The sequence below is a fragment of the Parasteatoda tepidariorum genome, chromosome 3 (genome assembly GCF_043381705.1).
Source record: "Parasteatoda tepidariorum isolate YZ-2023 chromosome 3, CAS_Ptep_4.0, whole genome shotgun sequence".
In the NCBI taxonomy this organism is placed as follows: Eukaryota; Metazoa; Arthropoda; class Arachnida; order Araneae; family Theridiidae; genus Parasteatoda; species Parasteatoda tepidariorum.
The window spans coordinates 54,642,669-54,665,449 of NC_092206.1; the positions used below are offsets into that span (position 1 = coordinate 54,642,669).

Consider the following 22,781-nt stretch of genomic DNA (forward strand, 5'->3'; position numbering starts at 1 on the left):
AATTCCAAATGCAAATCTAGAAAATGTATGTTACATGCCAAGAGTTCTGAGATTAGTTCTCAGTTGCGCCTATTGTCAAGAAATTCAAATGGTTCTCACGATTTAAAAATAAACACTAATTATTATCAATTCTACGATCAGGGTTACGCAGTTTTATCCCTATACAAATATGGAATAAAATTTATAAATAGAGTTTTATAATGTAAATAAGTTATTTTAATTTTTAATTTGACTATGAAACATGAACGAGGGAGGAACACCACTTGAACAATTATTCGAATTTAATGACAAATTCGATTCGGGCCGTTTAGCTTGATTTCAATTAGAACTAATTTGAATCTTACGGAAAGGTAGCAGCTTGAATACTTTTTCTCATCCATTTTCATTATTTATATATGTTTTAACTGCAGCATACTGTCAATTATATATTTCAAAATGAGATGCAATGGCTTAGTGGTTAGTGGCTGTTCTTATGAAAGACTAGAATTCGATGTTCTGTGGTGACTTGAAGTACATTCATTCAGCTTCCAATCCATATGAACCAAATTATCAGGAAAATAAAAGCGGCTTGTGCGCAATGTTGACCTTATTGTCACAATCATGCTCTTGGAAAACAGAAATAACGAAACTGCCAACTGGGAAGGAAATTTCTAAATATCCTTTTATTTTTCTTCATTTAATTTTTGCAAATAAACTTATGGATATTTACTCTATTTTGCAGTATCTTTCGATGCATGTAAAATACAAGGTCTTCATTCAATCACGAATTGAGATATAAAGCGTACACCATTTAAGATTCTTTATAATTTTTTTCTGACAAAATTATGCCAATACAATTCTACAATCAACAGTTTCTGTTAGGTAATTAAATCGTATATAGTTGCTTGTTTTTAGATTGTTAATAAGTATCTTAATTTTAATTTCATCTAAATCGATATCCATTTTTTTTTCTATAATGAAATTAGATTTTTAAAAAATCACAGAAGTTAGAAACATGCAGTTTTAAATCGCTGACTCAAAACCACATATCATATAATTTTATTGCTTTAAAGTTTTAAGGAAAATAGCGTAGAAGTTCTAAGAATTATCAAGCGCTATTTCTCCTAATTTAATAAAGCGACTCTTTTATTTTCTCCTTTTTCGAAAGGTATTGTGTTGTCTAATAGCACTTGATCCTCAAAAAAATTTTTAGTACAAAAAAAAAATATTAAAAAAGCTCAAATTAAAAAATTTAACCTGAAATCCATGATAGCCAGATTAGAGGCCTCTTAATCTTTATGATACGTCTGTCCCACACCGGGCTGCGGTGATATTGCTTTCGTAATATATAATTGCATTTTTATACATAATGCATCAGTTAACATTACTCATGGATTTAATTCTCTGGTAAAATACAAGAAATAGTTTATTTTCGTTAAAAAAAAAATTCAAGATCACTAATTGAGAATGTATAACAGTATACGATTATTATATTACTAAAAAAAATGTAGCTTTTGGAATTCTAACGATTTTCAGTTTCTTAAGAGCCCTGATAATCAAGGTAGAATGTATGAAGGGTGAAAAAATCTCTTTTTTTAATCTTCGAACTAATTCTTCTATATTAAATTATATTATTATATTATAAATATTCCATATTAATATTATTGAATTAAAAAATACCTCTCTCTGAAAACATTATAACTAATAATTAATTACACTAAATTTGTACTCGATTGCCCGAAACAAATCAGTTATTAAATTCATATCATTGTTAAAATAGTGCTTCTTTAACTGTGTTTTCGTTTACTTTTGTCCCTTTGGGGGGGGCGGAGGGGGGCTTACCACGAAATATTTTCCCTTTTTTTACGTTTATAATTATAAAGGATTCCATTTTATGGAAATAAATATAAATACAAATCTTATTAAATATTAAATTTGTCGAAATTTTTGCCTAGTAATTAAAAAGCATTTTTCTTTAAATTTTGCTTCATTTATTTTTGTTTAGTTATTTAGCTAAACTTGAAGCATTACATCCCATATTTGAAAAGATTAGTGATATTTTCTTTTTCTTTCATTTTTTTGTAAAGTCTGGAACCTCAGCTTGCTTTTAAAAAATAAATAAATAAATAAATAAAAAAGAAGAAAAAAAAGTAATAGCTGCAACAAAACATCTCTTCTCAGGAAAAAGTGTGCACTAATAATATTCTGTTTACAGCGGACACTATTTTTTAACTCAAAATTTTGTGAATTATCTTTCTTCAGAAAAAAATTTTCAACCTTGAAGGTTTTAAATCATAAAACCAGCGTTAAACAGCCAACCCAATTCTGAGTTTACGACTATCAATGTTCAACTCCATAACCTTGTAATTTTGAACCTAACCCAAAAAACAAAAGAACTCTTAGATCAAGCACTGAGACAAACTAGCCTTCGTGGAGAACTTTTTAATGGAACTAATCCACGTTGCCGCTTCATGGAAAGGTAATCCAGGAAGACCTCCTATGGTTGACCCGACGTCAAGGGGACTCTAACCCATGATCCGTCTACCGATGAGGGTATTATAAGTTTATAAGTCAGCACTGTGTGGTCGGTGCGAGAGAAATAGAAGGTAGCCGCAATCTGGGAAATATAATTCCAATAGTTTGAGTAAAAAGAAACAAGCATTTAAGTCAGGTGTGGAAAATTACGGAAACCTCTCACGATAAGCCCGACGGCAAGAAGATTCTAACTCATGTCTATAGCTGAGGATATTTTACGTCAGCTCTAAGGTCGGTGCAAGCCGGGAACAGAGTATCAACCAGTCAACGCTGGCATTTGAACTCGAATCACCTCAATGGGAGGCGAATACTCTATCCACTGAGTCCCTCGCTTCTAATAAGGTTTTAAGTCAAATCGCATTTTCTTTTCAAGTTGAACAATAGCAATGCGTAATCGAGTTTAGGAAGTACAGTAGCATGGTTCAACGTAGCGTCATATTAAGATTACAGCAATTTTGAAAAATTCAACGATTCAATACACAATTAAAATACTGTCAAACCCCGCTATAGTGAACACGGTTTATAGTGAACTCCCGGATATAGTGAACGAAATGTTCGGTCCCGTGCCTTGCTATACCCGTATAATGTAATTTTTTGTGGGTGTAGTGAACCAAAAAAATGATGAAGTTGGATATAATGAACTTTTTTCTGTCTTCAACTGATTTTTTTCTTCATTTTTTGTAATAATTTTGAAATTTCTACTTCAAAATAAATACTTATATCGATTTTTAAAAATATCTATAGTGGAGAAGGCAGCGATAAGCATTTTTTTTTCTTGTTTGCTTCTTTTATCTTACTTTCCCATCCCTAAAGAAATCAAGTAGATGTTTCCAACCCAGGCAGATGATGCACATGTGAGGTGTCAGTGGGATCAATATGCATTTTCTGTCAGAGGGAATGAGTAATTATTCATTATTGGTCAAAGAGTTGGACACTAATATGTGTTGATAAGGCCCTTCTTTCAACTCCTTTTTGCTCTCAGTGCAGTTAAAAAAAGCTTGCATACAATACAAGTGTCTCAAATTTAACTATGGCGAGCAGTAAACGTAAAATGTTCTCCTTTGATGATAAAATGGGCATAATCAGAAAAATTTAAAATGGATGTGATCAAGCTGATATTTGCAGGGAATATAAACTATCCAAACCTGCAGTTCGTAACATATGGAAAAATAGGCAATTAATAATTTCTGCTCATGAAAAAAATTTAAATGGCAGAAAAAAGTTTAGAAAAGCAGATCACAAGGATATTGAAGAACCATTACTGAAGTGGTTCAGCATTCAAAGAAGCCGCAATCTTCCAGTATCTGGACAAATGTCGATGAATTTGCCAAGCGATTTTATGAGATTACTCGAATGGCAGGTTAGACAAGTTTAAAAAGTGGACTAACAGAAATTCAGGAAAAATTATCTGAGAGTCGGGAAATGTTTCCATATCTGATGNGATGAATTTGCCAAGCGATTTTATGAGATTACTTTAATGTGCTCGAATGGCAGGTTAGACAAGTTTAAAAAGTGGACTAACAGAAATTCAGGAAAAATTATCTGAGAGTNTTTTTTTTTTTTTTTTTTTTTTTTTTTTTTTTTTTTTTTTTTTTTTTTTTTTTTTTTGTACCTAGGACGAAGAGTAATAAAGAATACGAAATTTTTTGCTACTACAAAATATTTTTCAGTCATTTATTTGAAAAGCGTGTAATAAAAGTTAGGAATTTGGGAACTATTAGTTAAATTGCCCGCATAACGGACATAGTGAACTACCGGTTATAGTGAACCGAAATTTCGGTCCCTTGAAGGTTCACTATAGCGGGGTTTGACTGTATTTCAAAATGTAAGCTTTCTTCTACGAATAAGTATTTTTTAATAAAATTATAGGATTTAACAATTTTTTAATTGATATAGAAAAACATAAATATTAAACTAAAGCTTTAGTCACAGAATTGTAATAATCTCATTACTTACTTAATCAATTTCATTCAATCCTTATCGTTTGACATTCGAAATTTAAAGAATAATTTAAAACTGTTCTAAAATTCTATTTTAAAGACAATGTAAATATGTTATGCAACAGTTTACTGACAATGTATATTTTCACATTTATTTTTAATTAGAAATTGAAAAACTTATATTTAATTTTGAAATTTATACAATACTATAAGTATAGTGGAAATATTTATTCCATCTCGATGAGGAACTTTGAACAGAACTTTCTAATTAGAAATATACTAAAAACAGAACTTTCTAATTTTATACACAGTCCCGCGAGGTACAAGTCCAGAGCAATATCTACAAGTTAGCAACACATTATAAATAACTATTTTAGAATTAAAAGGTACTTTCAGGCCAAGTTATGAAAATAAGATAAAATCTACTAAATAAAAAAAAAAAATTACAAGTTCAAGAAAATTTAAGTTGTAATAAAAGAAGACCTACAGGTACAAATTTGGCAGGCATTTGCATTACAGGTAAAAAGATCTAAACTTATCTTAGTCGCAAACTGATTGAGATAGATTAATTTTCGAATTTTAAGTAATCAGGTTATTTAGAATTACGTTTCCTAATTTTGATTTATTATCGTCGTTGAACAGTCGACCCAATTTTTGGAATATCGACTACTAATGTTCAACTCAGTAGCCTTGTAATTTTGACTCCAATCCAGAAGACAAGGAGACTCCTGGATCAAGTAGTATTAGGAAAAATTGGCCTTCGTCCTGGACTATTTGATGGAACTAAATCGCATTTGCTTTACATGGAAAGGAAGACCACGAAAACATCACGTGGATAGCCTGACGGCAAGGGGACTCTAACCCATGATTCATCTACCATTGAGAATATCAGCACTGTGGTCGGTACAAACCAGATGCGGAATTTGTATCGACCAGCCTTCGCTGGGATTCGAACCCAGTTCACCTCATTGGAAAGCGAACGCTCTGTCCCCTGAGCCCTCAGGGGCCCCTAATTTTGATTTAACATAATTTCAATCAGATAGACAAAATTTCTTGTCAACAAGAATTTTTCTTGAACAATTATAAAACTCCACTTTGATATTCTCGCCCCTCAAACTTCTTTGCCTGATGAAAGTGGGATTAAAATAAATTTAGATAACCAACAGCTGCATTTCCTTCGGTTGTTTTACCAAGTCTTTTAAGGCAAATGACACTTTTGTTTTGTTTACCTTCAAAAATTCTTACAAATCTTTACTTTTTCACCTTACATCAATAAGTCCCATCATCAGTTATAAAAATATCATAATTCAAATACACTTCTGTGATTCATCATGTAAAATCTTAAAATTCAAATATGGGGAATACAATCGTTGAATAAAGTGTTCTACAATAAGTTTTTTACTGCTACGAAATTGCAACTACTGTGTCTACATAGTCTTAAAATAAGAATATGCCCACCCTTCAAAGGAACTTATGATTTTGGCGGATGAAAGTGAGATTCAAATCCAATATTTATCAAACTGAATGGAATATCAATTTAGACAATCAACAGCTGTGTTCTGTTCGGTTGTTTCATGAATTCTTTTAGAAAAATGAAACTCCGGAACTTTTCCGGAATGATACGGAACTTTTCCGGTTATACCCATTTCAAAAATTCTTAAAAACCTATACTTTTTTACCATACTTTAATATGTGCTATGGATTATAAAAAAAAATGACATTATCGAAATACCTCTGTCATTCACCAGCTGAAAGCTTAAAGGTCAAATATGGGGAACACAATCGTTGGATGAGGCAGAGACACAGGGTACGAAAAAAATATAATTTTACTGGAATATGTATATATATATTTTTTTTCATTGGAGCAGAAAAGTTTGAAAGGAGGGGAGAAGAGCTCTCAATTCTTTTGTTGGATGAAGAATGAATCAAAGGTCCTCTCTGGGATTTGGATTACCTCATCTGAATGGGTACTGACAAAAAACACACAGAACCCCCCACTCCTCCTCACGAAATCCAAAAGCCTTACCTTTAAAATCGTTGCCTCTGTTTATTTTGTCATACCGCTTTATTTAGATAGAATTTATATCTTGTTTGTCATCTTCAATCTCGGGTTATGTATCCAAGATTTTCTAAATCACACTTAATTTTTTCTAGTGCAAATAAATTTCACTGCAAAAAAAAAAAAAAAAAATTCAATTGTGGCAAAAAAATGTATTTAATCTTGTCTTCTGACAACTTTAATTTCCAATTACTATTTATATCCAATAACAATTTATTTTGATATGCTGCTTTATTTGGATAGAATTCATATCTTGTTTGTCTCCTTCAATCTCGGTTTATGTATTGAGAATTTTTAAATCACACTTAATTTTTCTAGTACAAATAAGTTTCCCTGCAAAAAAAAAAAAAAAAAAAAAAAAAAAAATTCAATTGTTGCAAAAAAATGTATTCAAAATCTTGTCTACTGACAACTTTAATTTCCAATTACTATTTATATCCAGTAACAATTTATTTTGATATGCTGCTTTATTTGGATAGAATTCATATCTCGTTTGTCATCTTCAATCTCGGTTTATGTATTGACAATTTTTAAATCACACTTAATTTTTCTAGTACAAATAAATTATTTCACTGCAAAAAAAAGAAGAAAAAAAAAACATTATTCAGTCGTTGCAAAAAAAATGTATTCAATCTTGTCTGCTGACAATTTTAATTTTAAATTACTATCCATACCAATACCAATTTCTTTTTATATACCTCTTTATTTGGATAGAATTCATTGATTGTCATCTTCAATTTTGGTTCATGTATTGAAGCCTTTTTAAATTAGTCTCAAATGTTTTGGTGCTAATAAAATTCACTGACAATTACGGCAAAAAAATGCATTCTCTCTTTTGCTAACAACTTTAATTTCCAATTACTATCCATATCTTTGAGTGTTGAAATTCAAATAATTAAATAAATAGATGTAAAAAAAATGAAATTGAAAAAAAATGCTAGCCCTGAGTGTTTCTAATAGATTTATTACACTAATATTATTATTAAATATAATTGATTAAACATTTTTAATAACCTCTTTCTTTTTGCATTGCAGAATTTTTAGCTTGAAACAATCATTGTACATGATCAAAACGTGTCAAGGAAAGTACAGTGAAACCTTCAGGAAAGACCACCTCCATGTTTTATTTGCCTTATTTTCTTAACACTAAAATAAGACAATATATACGAACAACACAATATACAATGTGAACAATGTACATAGTGTAATTTATAGCGGAAATATTTTTATACGGATGAAGTGTAAAAAAATGAACAAATTAGCATGAAAACATTTCGTAAAGAATTCTAAGATTTCGAGATACTTAAACATTCGCATTGAAGGTTTTGCTTGGAACTTTAATATTTCATTACTTTAGATAAAACAAGAAATGAAACAAAAGGATTTCTTCTGACAAATCACGTTTCAAATCGACACAATATTTTATCGTTATACTAATAATGAATTTTGGATGATTGATGTACTAAATGGAATATTATTACAGTGATAAGAATAAAAAAAATATCTTATTAGTGCAATCGGCAAAATTAAAAGCTGTATTCGTTTAAAGTATTTCTTGTCTACAATATACTATGTGTACATATATTTTGTGTAATTTATTAAACCCTACTCCTTTTTTTTTTTTTTGCATTGAGCTATGCATTTATTATGAAAACTAAATTATGGGAGTTTTCCCCCAAAATTTCAAAGGGAAAAATTTTATTTAATTAAATATATATGTCTAAAACTATAAAGTGTAAGTTAATTTTTCTATTTTTAATCTATATAAATGTCTATTGTAGATGAAACGATCTTCGTCAATATTTTTGAGATAATTCTTTCTGAACCCATGGTCATCCAGTCGTAAGAACTTAAAGAACTTAACGTAATTCATAACATAATGCATAAATAAATTCATAACTCTTATTATGCACAAAAATTCCAGTCGAATGTAAAGTATACAATTAATGCTAAAAATTGAGCAGAAATTTTCAATTTTCGAATATATATAAAAGCAATTTAGTTAAGGTTCCGTTCAAATAATTCGTAAGCATGGTAAGACTTAGCTAAGCATCATGTGTATCAGTACCTTGTAATCAAAAATAAGCTAAGTACTAACTCCCTCCTAAGTAATAATTTCACGACAATCCTCCCCCCTATTGTTTGAGAATTTAATAAAACAGTTTCAATTACGTATAAAACGAAATTTGCGTTTAACTGATTTCATAAGACTTTAAAATTTTTTGAAGAAAGTTTTTCAATTCCATTCTTGTAACAGATGTAATTTCAAAAAGTGTAATTTTTCTGCTACTTTTTTTACATCTTTAAATAGGAGATATAATGACATTCCTTTAGCATTGCTTGCACCCCCTCCCTTCTCGTCAACAATAATAAGCAAATCATAAATCTGTCCACCCTTTAAGAGCTTACACAATATTTAAATGGTAAATGCACCAAATTTTCAGACTGAAGTCCAATAAATAATTGTGTGCCATTTTCCTCGAGGTTCGAGATGGTGGTTCGTTAGATGTTGCGTTGAAAGATTTACTGATTTACAAAAGGAAAAAAAGAACGCCTACTACTTTTTTTCCCGAGGATATTATAATGCATATAATTTTCCTCATTTAATGGAATTTACTGACGATATTATGCTACCATATTTACGTATACTCGCAAAAACATAGTTATGTTTTCAACGATATTATATTTCGCTTCATTTTCCGCATATGATGCTACTTCCTAGTGAATTGAAAAAAAATTCCGATTATATTATGCTATGAAAGTTTTGATGTTATTTTAAATGTTCTCTTTTTTTTCCCCCTTTTTTTACATTTTTGAACTATCTATAAATACCGCACATTATTGAACCATCTATAAATATGTAACAAAAATAGTCTATAAAAAAAAACATTTTTGCAAGGTTTTTCAAAGCTCTGTCGCCAAGCACTATAAAAAAAGACACAGTTTAAGTGCCTTACCCTTGAAACAAAGCGATTATTTTACATTATATATATCATATTGCCATTAAGAATTATCTGGGCTTCAGAACGGACAAATATTTTAAAAGTTATTAAACTTTTTTAAAAATCCACCCATTCGGCGACATTTTTTCACTTAGATGAAAATTATCAAATTCCCTACCTTATTCTACTATTTTGCAAATTCTTATGAGCCCAGATAATGCAGCATTTTAGTAAGTTTTTAAATCGTAAAAAATTAGACCACTAACGCTTTTCATCTTTACAAAACTGTGGCTTTTCTCCATAATGACATTTTGCGCCATTTTCAGAATAAGCGTAGACTGCGCTGGCCACAGATATGCTAAACTTGTCCTAACAGTCATGACTAATTGTAGCAAACTCACAGCAGTTATGAAATTAGCACATTATTCGCAACAAAATAAATTTAATTTCACTGAGTTCTTATTTTTTCACACTCAAATTAAAAGACTTTAAGAAACCGAATCTATAACCCAAAAAAAGGTTCCAGATAAGAGAAACCAAGGGTGGTCTTTCTAAGAACAGAAAAGAAGCGAAAGTATCTCTTGGGGGCATCTTTCAGACCACACAAAAAGCGATCAATTTAAATATTTGACCATCTGGTGATTTGGCGAACTATGGTCGCGTGCGTGGTCTTCAGCTTTACGACCTGACAGTTATACAGGCAATTTATCAAGCGCGCCATTTTAGATGTTCGATATGGAATCGCCATNAAGTTAAATCCTGAAATAGATATAAGGTGCTCCTTGACAAGCATTCAACCGAGGTTTGAAGATCTTTCAAAATGTATTCAAGCACAAGGTTCTCATTAAAACTGTATGACTTGCATTTAAAATTTAAAAGACTTAACATATGTATTGATATTTCTTTTTTTTTAGGAATAAGTTAAAATGTCAATTATTTTCAAAAAGTTATAAATATATTTTAATTTGGTCAATAAAAATTATTAAAAACACTTGATTATTAATTAAATTTTCCTTGGATCGAAAAGTACTTTTGTTTATCTTTATTATTAAAATAAATAAAACATTTGTAAGTTAAAGAAAAATCATCATCGTAGGATTGAAGATTTTTTAAAAATACGATCTAAAATAAAGCAATGAAAAAATTTTGACTTTTTTTGGCTCGCGACATGAACATATTTCTCAAATTTGGGTCGCGGCTTAAAAAAGGCTAAGAACCACTGGCTTAGGGTATAGAGCGTTCGCCTTCCAATGATGTGAACCAGGTCCGAATCCCAGCTATAGCTGGTTGATACGAATTCCGCATCAGGCTTGCACCGACCACAGTGCTGAAGTGAAATATTCTCAGTGATAAACGGATCATGGGTTAGAGTCCCCTTGCAGTCAGGTTAACCATGGGAGATTTTCGTGGTCTTCCTTTCCATGTAACGCAAGTGCGGGTTAGTTCCTTCAAAAAGTCCTCCATGAAGGCAAATTTCTTGATCCAAGAGTTCCCTTGTCTTCTGGATTGTGTTCAAAATTACAAGGCTACGGAGTTGAACATTAGTAGTCGTAAACCCATAAAATTGGGTCGGCTTTTCAACGACGGTCATAAAATAAAATAAAACAATATGCAAAGAAGCATACAAATAAAAATAATACTTTTCAAAAAAATTTAGTGAAAACTTATATTGATAAATTGATTGAACGCTGAGATTAATAAATTATAACTTTAAATTTTTTTTACTCCTACACACTTTATAAAGGGGAAGATATGTGGACAAAACAGACAATGAGTATTCCTTAACTTTTAGCCTCAACAAATAATTGCTGCAAAACATTAAGATGATTAGTTTTCTAACAAAATTCGCCGACAGTACGCAGAGAAGTTTGAGAATAAAAATAATACTTTTAAAGAAAATGTAGAGAAAACTTGAAAATAGATACATTACAACTTTAAAATTTTTCTAGTCCTACACACTTAAAAAAAGGGGACGAGATGTGGACAAAGCACACAAAGAGTATTCTTTAACTTTAAGCCTCAACAAATAATTTCTGCAAAACATTAGGATGACTAGTTTTCGCCGACAATACGCAGAGAAGCTTGAAAATAAAAATAATACTTTTGAAGAAAATTTAATCAAAACTTAAAAAATAAACAACATATTAATAATATATATTTTGACTCCTACACACTTAAAAAAAAGGAGAAAAGATGCAGCAAAGTCTGTTGACACTGGGACAAAAAATATTTCTTCTTTTTTTAATGTAGAAGTAAATAATAAAAAAACTAACATAAAAATCCCCCTCATAACACCCTCTCATCATTTTGTAAGAAAAATTATAAATTATACGTCGGGCGATCAGTTCTACCTCAACATTATTCCATATTGTAACACATCACAAAGGGTATTATAGGTAGTGAATAGAATTGCCAGGAGAGACAGGACTATGAAAAAAAAAAAAGAAAAAAGAAAGAAATACCTATAACAAGACTGTTGTGAGAGATTACTTCGCTGTATTGAACAGCTGAGACGAAAAGAAAAGCTGTATAGAAATGGCCGTGTTTTTTTTAAAAGAAAAAATGAAAGTTCTCATGCCTTCTTTTCTTTGGGAGAAAGAATTTGAGATACCCTCGAAAAACTCTCTAGTACGATTAAGAAAATCTAGAACGGAAATACTAGTTTGTGACAGTCTTTTTTTCTATCCGCCTTCTGCAAAACTACGAACCAACTTTATTATTTCAAATATATAATTTTCTTTTTAAACGTAAAATTCTAAAGTGTAGTTTATCCTTCATGTAAAGGGTTTAGAAAAATAAAAATAAAGCCGCATTTTTTTTCTTTTTTAAAATTGTTCAATTAGAGGATTTCTAAAAAAAATTAATGAAGCATAACTACTTGGAAATTACATTTAAATTTTTTCCAGAGTTGTATTTGTGTATCCTGAAATTTGAACATTTCTAGAAATTTCTAAATTACCCAACTAGAAATAATTCTAAAGAATAATATGATGTCAAAAAATTTCACCATTGAGGAAAATTCGTTTTATGAACTAGATTGCCCCAAATTGATTGTTATTATATATCGATATTTATCGTAAAAATTGATGATATTCACTGTATATTGAAGGAATACTTACGAATATTTCTCTAACCGGGTACTTAAAGCATAAACAAATGACATATTTCCAACTATTAATGAATGACAATTGAAAATTATAAATAAATAAAATTAATGTAAATAAAATACAAATAATCTGAGCGGCATTTTACAACAAGTTACAATCGATACTTCAAATTAAAGAAATGTGAATATTAAATTCATAGTCTCTTTTACTCTTTGTCAATTGCGATTTTTATCTCATCAAATTATATTTCGGAATTTTTTTTTATGAATTATGATTATGAATTGTATAAAAAAATAAAATTAATATAAATTGCAATAAATAGTAAAAAGGTCATTTTAAAGTGAATAGCACATGAGTTCAAAGTTAGCACTGTTGTTATTACCTGTTATTGTTTCTTTTAAATATTAATAATATATTAAATAAAATATTAAATCTCAAGTTTCAAATCTTTCAATTTATATAGCATTGATTATTTCTAAGTTTAAAAACTTCAATAAAATAAAGTGATGAAAATTACAATTCTCAAACTAAGTTATTATTACGTATAAATTAGCAATTAATATTAATTATTATATCACTGATATCAAAGCTTAGTATCTTATGAAACAAGAAATCAGATTGCATAGCTTTTACTGAATTAAGAAGAGCACATTTTTTTTTATGTAAGCAATATCAAGCAATTGCAAAAGCAAGCTAATTTTTATTACAAATTTAAAGTGTATTCTGTTTAAAATGCGTTTTTTTTTTTTTTTGACAGAACAAACAACATTTAGTGTTATAACTGATTAGTTGTTATCATTCATTTAAAACAATTATAATTAACGTACTCTTAAACTGTAAGATATAATAAGCAAAATACGGAACATTGATGAAAATTATCTAAGAGTATAACTAAAGAATACTGTGAAAAAAAGATTTTAAGGAACTTATTCCATTACTAATTGGTTTGTTATTTTTAATGAGTGTTCCGACAAAGTAATTCATTTATCATCATAAATTTTATTATTTGACGAAATTGTTTTTTAAACAATGAATTTTTTCTTTTAAAAAATCAAAGCGCCTTTAAAAAACGATTCTGAAAAAAAAAAATAATAATAAAGATAAATTGCAAGCAGAGAAGATTCAAGGTAGAGATCTGAGTTCCTCGGCACGAAAATTTTCCCTTGATTTTCCCTGTAGGCGGTCCAACGCTTCCCCCTTGAAACTTTTCTCTTTCGTCATTCGTTGAAAGTGAGAAGCTCACGCCTCTTCTTCTGACGTCAGAATTGGGGAAGAGAAGTTGTAGAAGAACCATAGAGGCATTTCAAATCATTCAGTACGTAGTTGTGACTTCGATTTCACAGAGTTCGGACGTTTATTTTTTCTTCAATCTTTATTTCTCTTTTGTTTACGTATTCTTTAGTTGTGTTAAAGTTACCTACTGGATATGATACGGCATTTTTAGTTTTCGAAGATCAGCGATAGTTTCTTTTACATTTAGTAATTGTTTTGGGATTATTTAAGAACATTTTATAGACTTGATTATTTTTTGAAATGATGCAAGCTCCGCAAATCGTACAAAATGGAGGAATGATTTCTCATATGAACAATATGATGGGGCTTCATATGAATGAGGCTAATAATCACAGTGCTCCAGTTCCATCCGTAAAAGAGAAGCAACAAGAAAGGATTCGTCGCCCGATGAACGCTTTCATGGTTTGGTCACGAGCTCAGAGAAGAAAGATTGCTCTTGAGCACCCTAAAATGCACAATTCAGAAATCAGCAAAAGACTTGGTGTTGAATGGAAACAACTGGATGAAAACGAAAAGCGCCCATTCATCGATGAAGCCAAACGTTTACGCCAAGAGCACATGCGATTGCATCCCGATTACAAGTACCGTCCCCGACGAAAACCTAAACCGGCAGCTAAGCCAGCAGAACCGGTCATGCCTTATGGAGTGCCTTACTATCCAGCCTTTAACCAGAGAACTTTCATGGCTCCTCAAGTGGGAGTTTACGATGCTGAAAATCGTGCAGCTCTAGTTAATGCATCTTATCCCATGCATTTTCCTTCCTATGCTGCAAGCGGCTATCCTGCCTCTTCTGAATCTTCTCCAGGAGCGGTGGATTTTCAGCACAATCAAGTGTCTGGATCAGCAGCTCTTTACCATCGGATGTATTCTCAACCAGTTAACCAGGGTATGTTCAATTCTGATTTGTACAATCGCAACGAAAAATCCAATGGATCCTCTAGTCCTAGTGATCAACACCACCAGAACAGCTCTCCTATACCCGCAGAACCCATCCACACACCTCCAACTGTTTCTTCTGGACTTAACCTGCCTTATGCAACCAAATCAGAAATGCCTGCAATTTCAAGCTCTTACAACATGCCTTTGGGCTATAGTTCTCAAACTTACAATAGTGCAATGCTGACACCTCCTTCTTCAAATTCCCCAAATCAGCACAATATTATTTCTCCAGGTCCCAGCATTAAAACAGAAATGGATAATCAAAACAGTAGTCCTAGTGCTCCAGCTCAGCAAAATCCAACATCAGTGTTCCCCGTGCCGCCATCAATGTCCTATTTTACTTCACCAGAGTTTTGGCCTAGTACTACAACACCTAGTGTAGTGAACCCATACCCCTTTTACATGTCACAAGGACGTGGCATGCCATTACAGATGTAAAATTGCATCGAAACAGGACTAAAGGACACTGGTAACTGGAAGTTTTCTATTACAATTGTGAAATAGAACTTTTAAATTTTTAATTACTGTTTTTCATCTATAATCTTGATTTTTCTGAATGATTTTCAAACAAATTTTGAATTTAACTTTTAAGATATCGATTAAAATTTTTACAATGTGAATTGAAAAGGTTTTTCATGTAAGTGTTTTTATTGTTTACTATTTCTGATTAACTTAATGCTTGTCACAAGGTAATTTTTATTCGTTCTAAAGAAAATTTCAGTGTTTTTTTTTTTCGTATTTTGTTATCCCAAGTTGAGAACTTTAAATTTCAAATTCCTAATTTGAGAAACTCTTGGGTTGTGACATTTGATTTGATATGACAATATTTTTTTCAAAAAATTATGATCAAATATGCCAGTAGGGACACTGATTTTAGTAAATTAAGGCTTCACTACATAGTTGAAAAGTGCTTTGTATTATTTCTTTTAAAGTTTGCCTATTACATGTTATTTTCATTTGTTTTTTGACAAAAATGTAAATCATTTGAGACAGCAACATTTTTTTAAGACTGATATTTTTTAATTGGAATTTTCTATCTTAGCATTTTCATACATCAATTACATTTTTATGAGCTTCAAATTTGTGGTTGCTATGATGTGATGTAAATATGAAAAAAAGTAAGGAATTCATTGTATATACCGCATCAGATGCCTTACTTTTTCTTGTATATTGTTTTGTTGATATTTAATTAATCAAGAAAAGTGCCCTTACTAATGTAAAAAAATTGTATATTTCATTGAATCATCGAATAAAATGTAGAACTGTATATTACGTTTTTATTTTTCACATTTTTAATACTATATACTGCTTGGTTGAGGTTTTAATAAGATGATTTATAAGTTATATATAAGATAAATTTGAAGTCCTTTTCAGAATTATTCGATATTATATAAATAGCATTGATAAAATAATTAGTCTTTATAATTATTTATAAAATTGTACAATTTAGTGCTTAGTAGCCATTATTCTAAAGTTACATTTTAAACAATTTGTTTATTAGACATTGATTTTCTGCAATTTAAAATGTTTTCCAGTTTACCTATATTTTTGTGTCTCTAAAAGTCACTAATTACAGATTAATTTTAAAATGTTATAATTTTTAATGAGTGATAAGACTTACTATATTTTTGCATCACTATAAGGATAACTAAATTTTTCTTTTGTACCAGTTTTAGCTAAATTCTACACAATCAGCTAACTTTATCTGTAGTTATTCATGTTTATACATTTTTCTCTTCTTTAACACTTCCAAACACATTAGCGATAGAATTAAATAGTTAGAGCTTTTTTTTATGAATCATTTTATGCAAATCTGCACTACTGTATGACGAAATTTATAGGTCTTCTACAGCATTATCGAAAATCATAATGGTAAATCAGGTAAGTGTGTAAGGTTTGGTTTTATCACTTGTATTTTTGCAACAAATAACATTTTTGTCATTTCTCTTTACCCACAAATTTTTTTTTCCCCCTTGGCTAATTTTTTTTTTTACTTGAAGAAATGTTATTTATTTTTAATTTCTCAATAATTTCATGCAAAGCAAATTTTATATGAATTACTTCATTATTCCATAATATTTTTGCATGGATGTCACTCTTCAGTCCTGAGGTCTGAAATCAGTATTGAGAAAGGATCCAGATGATTGAATTCAGTCCTCCATTCAATATATATATTTCAATCTTGATTTTTAGGTAAAGCTTTCAATAAAAAAAAAAAGAATTTCCAGATGAAAATCTTAAAAAAATCCAGTTAAATAAGTATTATAAAATAATAACCTTTTCAAACAAAAAAAACAAACATTTTTATTTTTATATTGGGTTTTATTGACTCAACAAAACAAAACAAACAAAATTTGTATTGGTAGATCTGAATCTACTTGAGTTCAAATTGTTTATTTCTCTTGATATTTTGAGATACTGGGCAAAATCAAACTAAAGTTCAATTCAGTTAAAATAAAAAAATTTTTAGAGTGGCACCCATGGTTTTTGCAGTAGTGGTCGAAGGAAAGGTGTAGAGGATTGTTAACATCTTAAAAAATATTTGCAGATGATAAATTTAGCAAAATAATGAGATTTTGTGAAATTTTAATATAATATTTGAATAACATCAATTATGAAAACTAAAATTATACTTTAAAATTAAATAACTTATAATAAACTTAACTTAAAAGATTAAAAAAATTTTACTTGCATATTAAAGCAGCTTTTTTTTCCTTAAATTATTATGGTGATATTTTGCTAGATTTTAATATAATATTTGGAAAACATAAATTGTGAAGACTGCAGCGATTTGAAATTTTTATACATTGCTCAAATTAAATCACTTTAAATTTGTTTGAATTAGACTAGCATTTTTCAAAATTGAAAATTTTGCTACTCAAGTGGTTTTGAAACAAACATTCCCGATACTCTGATTTTTTTTTTTCGTACTGATTTTGAAAACAGAATTAAATAATTATAAAAAAATGTGTTACAAAATAAATGGTTTATTAGACGAATTTTTCTACAGTAGACAAAGGAAGGAGAATAATTTTATTTTGAAAGAAAATTTTTTTTAAAAGAAGTTCATTGCCAAGAAAAAAAAAAAAAATGAATTGCAATTTTACATTAAATTTTTATTTTCTTTAGGTTTTGCAAATTCGGACCAACATTCTAATGAAGGTGAAAGCTTTCAACTGTTTCATGCTCGTACACAAGTTATTTATAGACATGAAATTGAACTAATTAAAATACTTAGAACATGCACTAAAAAATTGGTTCAACATAGAACGTAATATCTGCACTTAAAACCTTAATCCACTGCGAATTTACAGAATTCAATAAAATGTCAAACAAAAAATTTCAACTTAAGAATATCTGTTCGTGCAATCCAGGGACTAATATAGGCCTTATATCTATGGTACAAGCTTAATATTTGTGCGTAGAACAATACAAATTGATGCATGGGCACCTAAAAGAAAGGGGGAAAAACATTGCACCCTCTTGCAAGTTCAATAAATCGGAATTTATAATTCACTTCTTTAAATGTAACTATTTACTATATTTTTTAAAATTTAAATAACAAATATGAAAGTACGTATCTATCTCCCATACTAAAACTACTTCGATTTGCCCATTGAGAGCAAAAGTTGCATTCATTTTCAGCAGATTACTATAATAGTACGTATAATTAACTAATGATTTTTTTTGGTAATTTAAATAATTGAAAAAAATTATAGAATTTTTTTTCTCGTGCTCTCATACCATAATTGCGTTTAAAAAATTAAAGCATAATTTTTTCTTCTTTTTTTTTAGTTACAATGTTAGAAATTTAAATTTTCGGTCTAACTTTCTTGACAAGGATTAAACTGAATGAATTACTTATTGAAATTGCTTGTACAGTTACCCATGTAGAACTAATAATAAAACAAAACATGTAAGTTACATTCGAGTAAAAAAATATAAACGGATAATAAATTTAAAAAAAAAAAAGAGAAGTTAATTATAACAAAATGGACGATTACTTGGATTCATGGTGTTTTTTCTCGAACTGATTACCGAATGCTAAAGTTTTTTTTTATTTATTCCAATCTGTAATCTGTTTCTGTAATTTGAAGCTTCCAAGTGTCATAGCTTTTGCAGAACAAAAGAAATACATATAACATGTAGAACAATTAAAACGTTTTGATAAATAAAGTTTTTTTTCACAACTCTCTTCATATTTACATAATATTGAAAAGTATCTTAGTCTGTTAGTGAATTCAAACTCAAAAGTTAGTGTATCGTTCCGCAATTCTTTTTCCCCTCTTCTTTTTCTCTGCAATTTTTCCTTAAATATTTTGAAGGTGTCTTATGAACACTCGATATTTTTAATATTCCACACAAAGTTTAATTGAAAAGAAGAAAAAAAAATTAAGTGAGAAAGAAGTTAAGGAACTATCGCAAATTAAATCTTCCCTAAGAGTTTATTATTTATAAATTATTTTATTATGTTTAAGCTGGTTTAGATAAATAAGCAAAATTTTCAAACAAATAATGAATGCGAAGTTTCAAGGAAAATGTCAGAATAAACTATTTTGCCACTTTTTGGGGTGTTCAACTTAACGCTAATTTTTTTTTTTTTGTTATGCGTAAACTATAAGCACTATTGAAACTACAGAGTTGTGAAGAAAAATGTACACGGAGTACAATGGAAGAAAATAACATTCGATAATTAGTTAGAATATTATTAACCCTTAAACCTGTTAAAAAAAAAAGAATACCATGTTTGGTATTCTTTTTTTAACAATGCAATCTGCTGAAATGTAACTACAGACTAAAAATTTGACGAGCTGAAAGTACCAATTTTATTTGTGAAGGCAGCACAAATTTTGTTTCGAAATTCTAATTTGTTCGAAAGTTATTGCAAATTTAAAATACTTTTTCCGGGTTATTTTTTCAGCTTTTCTTGTTTTAAATATTGACTGTTTATACACTGTTGTAGAAAATTTATTTTCCCCTCACGATATATTCCATTCTTCATGATATAAACTCGCGATCGAGTCTTCTTCTTATTACTATATGGCACTACAGCCTATTACGTGCCAAGGCCATCTCAGTCAGTTTACCTTATCTAGATCTATTCGATGTAGATATGTTAGTCAAAAATATATAATCTCCATCTAGATATATTAGATTATATCCTTCTAGATGTAAGTCACTCAAAAATAGCAGGGGAAAAAAAAAGAGAGCGAGATATTATGTGTCGGTATAAATTCTAGCATTTATTGTAATTTTTAGAAAATAAAAAGCTTAATGAAGAGCGATAAGAAACGTTTCCTATTTGAATTGCTATAAATTTCATCAATGAGTAAAATTACTTCTCATTTATTTCTTCTTAGTGAGTCACACATTCTGCGTTCTTTAGGTTAAACTTCTTTTTTTCTTCTAAGTTCAGATAATTATTTTTTAAATTCAGGCAATCGTACATTTTGATAAGATTTACACGATAACAAAATGTTCTTACATAAAGCTAATATAGTTGTATATTTTGGAAACAAAATGTTCTGCGTTTTTGTTGAAATATTTACGTTTAAAGGGGGAAAAAGCAACGATGAATCGGAAGCAACTGCGGAAGTTAACGAGCGGAGCTTCTTATTCTCAATAAATAAATAGATAAAATAAAATACAAATAAATAAATAATATTTCAATTTTCCCCCGGCAATCAAACAGGTTTCGAAGTTTTCCTTCCCGCCTACCCCAGTATCGATTGATAAGATTTTCGATTGTGGTTTTGTTCTTTCCTCTCTTTAATACCAATATTCGACCTATAATGTATATACTATTTTTTTCATTCTATTTTTGAAGAAGACTATATGTTTTACGGGATATCCTGTAAATATTATAAGACTACAAAAATATGGTTAGTAGTAAAATATACAATCTCATTAAAACCTTTCATGTTTAAAAAGCATTTTATAAAGTGTTTGATGCCCAAATGATTGCCAGCCATGCCCACAATAGGAGGCATACCCAGTACTGGTAAATCTTACTCGCTAAGATCGGGTAGTGATTACTAAGCATACCGGAGAACTTTTTATTCAGAATGCAACTCAGTATACTTGTTTAAAAAAATGAACACAGCTCAAAAAGCACGTTTAAGAAAATGGACACTGCAAAACACAAACGGAGCGTTTCGGAAAATGGATGCTACTCAAAATGGATATTTAAGTAAATGGACACAGCTCAAAATGCGCGTTTAAGAAAATTCGCCAAAAAATGCTCTTTTTCAATTTTTAATCCAAATTTAACAACTAAAAGAGGAATTTCTTGCTTGGTTTGCCTTATTTATTTACGCACCAACCATAACCACAGTCCTGGATCTTGGGTTGGTGAGGGGGGGGATACAATGAAATAACTTTTCAAGCAATCTCTTGTTATTCAGGGTACCAAACGATAAAGTGAGTTTTATTAATCTAAATTCCAGCATTAAGTTCCTATTTTCTTCTTTAACAATACTACAGCCTAGTGTAGGCCAAGGCTTTTTCAGTCTGCCTCTCTCAGACAGTTCGACTTGTAGCTAGATTTCTTCATCTGTTTATTCACTCCCAAAACTTTCAGGTCCTTCTCCACACAACCCAACCACCTCGTTACCGACCTCATTGTACCCTCAATCTTTGAAAATATTAGATTTTCGGCTGGTTTAGAATCTTCACGACGAAAAACATGTCTCAGCCATCTGATCCTGTATGACTCTCAAAATGTTTGGTTGTCCGTATTTATTATACATTCATGGTTATATAAACTTCTCTATTCTCTTATATTCTTTCACTGGATTTCTCTTTCAAGAGCGAGTGATCTATTTTCTTCTGTTTTCAATTTTCAATCACTGTTATAAATTTATTTGTCCCTTTTGCAACTTTGTAATAACAACTGTTGTCTTTAAAAAAAAAAAAAAAANAAAAAAAAAAAAAAAAAAAAAAAAAAAAAAAAAAAAAAAAAAAAAAAAAAAAAAAAACAGTAATTAAATGAAATATACTAACCGAAAAAAACTATGTCCATTAGCTGCGTCCTGAATAATAAATTCACAGACGATTTGATCTTGCGAAGTTTCGAAACATGTATAAATCGTGTTCTCATGTAACGTCATCAAAATAAGAGACAAGGTGAAAAAGCAAGAGTTGTATTTAAAAAATTAGAATTTTTTTTATCACGAAAATAAAGTAATGCTATTCAGCATTTTGTTGATTAGTCAATTGTATAATTTTGCTAAATCGTTTGAAGTCGGTTTAAATGAGAGTACAAAATAAGTAAATAAATAAATTATTACAAAAATAAATTAACTTGCAGCAATTTTGAAAAGACAATTTCACAAGCATCATATGATATTTTAAATACAATTTTATTGTGCCGAAATTAGGCCACATATAACACGAAACAGAATTAATTTATAGAAATTTCTTTCGAAAAATATATCCGTTATTAAGTAGAAATTTTCAATATTTTTTTACTGATTTTTATTAATTCTGTAATAAACAGTTTTCATACTATTTTTAAATAAAGAAATGTTATCAATATTAAGAAGAAGATATCAATTAAAAAGAAGATTTCTTTGCGCACTGTACAGTGCTCCAATAAGAAAATGGATGACTGAATAACTTCTGATCTAATGATCTGATACCACGTTCTAGGACTCAATCTTAAGGGTTGAAGGATGTGACCTCAAATATGCTAATTATTTAGTGTAGACAATATTTTAAGTTGCAAAATCAGCCACAAAAACGTTCTTTTTCTAAATAAATGTATCTTTTATTAAACGGATTTGGATTTCTGATCTTTCAAAATATAGGGGGGAGGGGCACGTTTCAATCTGGGAAATGTGGTCCTCTTAGTTTGATCAGGAGAGCAATCCAAAGTTTGTACCCCTTAATGTTAGTTTTATCATTTGCTTCGCAATAACTCAAGAACTTTTTAAATGAATTCAAAAATTTCTGCACACAATTATAAAATTAGTTCATCCAAAGATAA

The 22,781-nt window shown here is 29.7% G+C and overlaps 1 protein-coding gene across 1 annotated transcript; it reads left to right on the forward strand.

Moving 5' to 3' along the window:
- The first annotated feature begins 13,706 nt into the window (after positions 1-13,706).
- LOC107446220 (transcription factor Sox-14) lies at positions 13,707-16,061 on the forward strand. The gene has a single exon (XM_016060815.3). The coding sequence runs from the start codon at positions 14,096-14,098 to the stop codon at positions 15,230-15,232; it is 1,137 nt and encodes a 378-aa protein (XP_015916301.1). The 5' UTR covers positions 13,707-14,095; the 3' UTR covers positions 15,233-16,061.
- The last annotated feature ends 6,720 nt before the right edge of the window (positions 16,062-22,781 follow it).

What these genes read in the sequence shown, in the direction of transcription:
- LOC107446220 (XM_016060815.3), top strand. Translation starts at nt 14,096, where the DNA reads ATGATGCAAGCTCCGCAAATCGTACAAAATGGAGGAATGATTTCTCAT.